This window comes from Arachis ipaensis, chromosome B07, assembly GCF_000816755.2.
Source record: "Arachis ipaensis cultivar K30076 chromosome B07, Araip1.1, whole genome shotgun sequence".
NCBI lineage: Eukaryota > Viridiplantae > Streptophyta > Magnoliopsida > Fabales > Fabaceae > Arachis > Arachis ipaensis.
The window spans coordinates 49,679,113-49,680,909 of record NC_029791.2 but is presented as its reverse complement, the minus strand read 5'-3'; the positions used below and the strand labels follow the sequence as shown (position 1 = coordinate 49,680,909).

Sequence of the window (1,797 nt, the reverse complement as noted above, 5' to 3'; positions counted from 1 at the left end):
AATTCTTCCTTACAGTTCTTTATTAGTGAAATGCAATTTTTTTTTTAACCACCAGATCTCGAATTTAAATTTTGTTTAAGAGTTTCTCGTTTACTATAAAGTTAACTACAAACTTCTAACGTTCAATACTTATTTAAGCAGACAATTGAACTAATTCCATGGATCTAAGTTGCTTAAATGATAATTTATTTGATATAAAACGGCAGAATCCAAAAGCAGTTTTATATTGGAGGCCTAAACATGAAAAAATAAATAAATAAAATAAAAGAAGAAACCAATCGGTGAAATTAGTAGTAGTTACCTTTGAGTGGAGTTATTCCCTTGGCAACAAGATGGCGATACTGCATATAGCACATGAAGCCACAAGCACTTGTGGTCCAAAACAGAACCTCGGGGATTCCAAACTCTTCGGCAGCATCAACGGTGAAACTCATGCAACCATCAGAGACTATGCAAGTAACAGGAGGGGCGTTTTGGGCATCTGAACCTTCACTATTTCTATTGAGCTTTGAAATGAGATTCTTGAAGTGAGGCAAGCATGTCTTCCTAGTGGACTCGCAGAGGGAAGGAATATCCTGCGTCGCATCCACATCGGGCTCAGGTAGACCGTCAGGGATGGTTTCGAAACGGAACGAAGGTAAGCCGTTAAGGGAATCAGGGCCCCTTGATTTGAGAAGGCGTTTGTGGTTGTATTCGGTGTTAACAAAAGTTATGTGGAAGCCTTTGAAGTGAAGAAGCTTTGCTAGTTTTAACATTGGGTTTATGTGGCCTTGTGCTGGGTATGGTATGCACACAGCATGAAGCTTTTCTGTTATGCTCAAAGAACCCATTTCTATTTCTTTTTTTCTTTTTGGTTCTTGAGATTGAGGAGTTGTATTTGTATGTTGCTACTTACTACTATGTTCCTTCAAGAAATGAAGGAATATTTAAGATTGTTGGTGCATGGAACACCTAACTTGGACCGCAATTTATAGGAGAGAAAGCTTGATGGCGGTGTTCAGTTTTTGGATTAATATATTATATTATATCTATGATAGGTATATTTGACTTTTGACCTCTAATAACTATCTTTAATTTAATAATTTAATAATATAATTTTAGTCTATATTTTTAAATATGGATGGTTAACTAATGATAAAAAAAATAAATTATGATAGTTATCTAGTTATGAAGCATAGATCCTTCACTGAGTTGCCATGTTCGCGTGTCGGACATATTTCAGACACCACATTCATTGACACTCGTTCAACATGTATATTTGCTGTGTCTAACTGTATTTTAATTAAAAATAAAAAATTCTTCTCAAAATACATTTAGACATATATATTTAAATATCATCACGTGTCAGTATATCTAACTTTATTCTTAACATGTATTTTTGAAATAAATTTAAAAATAATATATATTATTATTTATTAAAAAAATATATTATTCTTATTATTATTATATTGTAGATGTTCTTTTCTTTTTTAGATGTTCTTAAAACACTCTTAAATCATTTCAAGACGACGCTTCCTCCGTTTTATAATAATTCTTCAAAATAAAGATTATTTTCATAATAATAAAACATTATATAAATATGTAGAATTGTACTCACATAAAAGGACAAGCTTTAATGATATTATAGCTCTTTAATTAAAAAATACTGTTGTTATTATTAAGGGTATATCTTTTAAGAAAATAGAGCCGAAAACCACGCTGTGAACCAAATGTACATATAGACCTCACTCATATTTATCTCGTTTATACTGGAAACGAGATAAATTTACACATATTTTATTTACAAATAAGATATAT

The 1,797-nt window shown here is 31.4% G+C and overlaps 1 protein-coding gene across 1 annotated transcript in view; it reads right to left on the bottom strand.

The window, feature by feature from the left end:
- The window catches only part of LOC107609297 (7-deoxyloganetin glucosyltransferase), a 2,500-nt gene extending 1,538 nt beyond the window's left edge, over nucleotides 1–962 (bottom strand). The window contains exon 1 of the mRNA XM_016311189.2: nucleotides 302–962. Coding sequence (XP_016166675.1) covers nucleotides 302–830 — 529 coding nt within the window. The 5' untranslated portion in view covers nucleotides 831–962. The remainder of the gene's footprint in view (nucleotides 1–301) is intronic.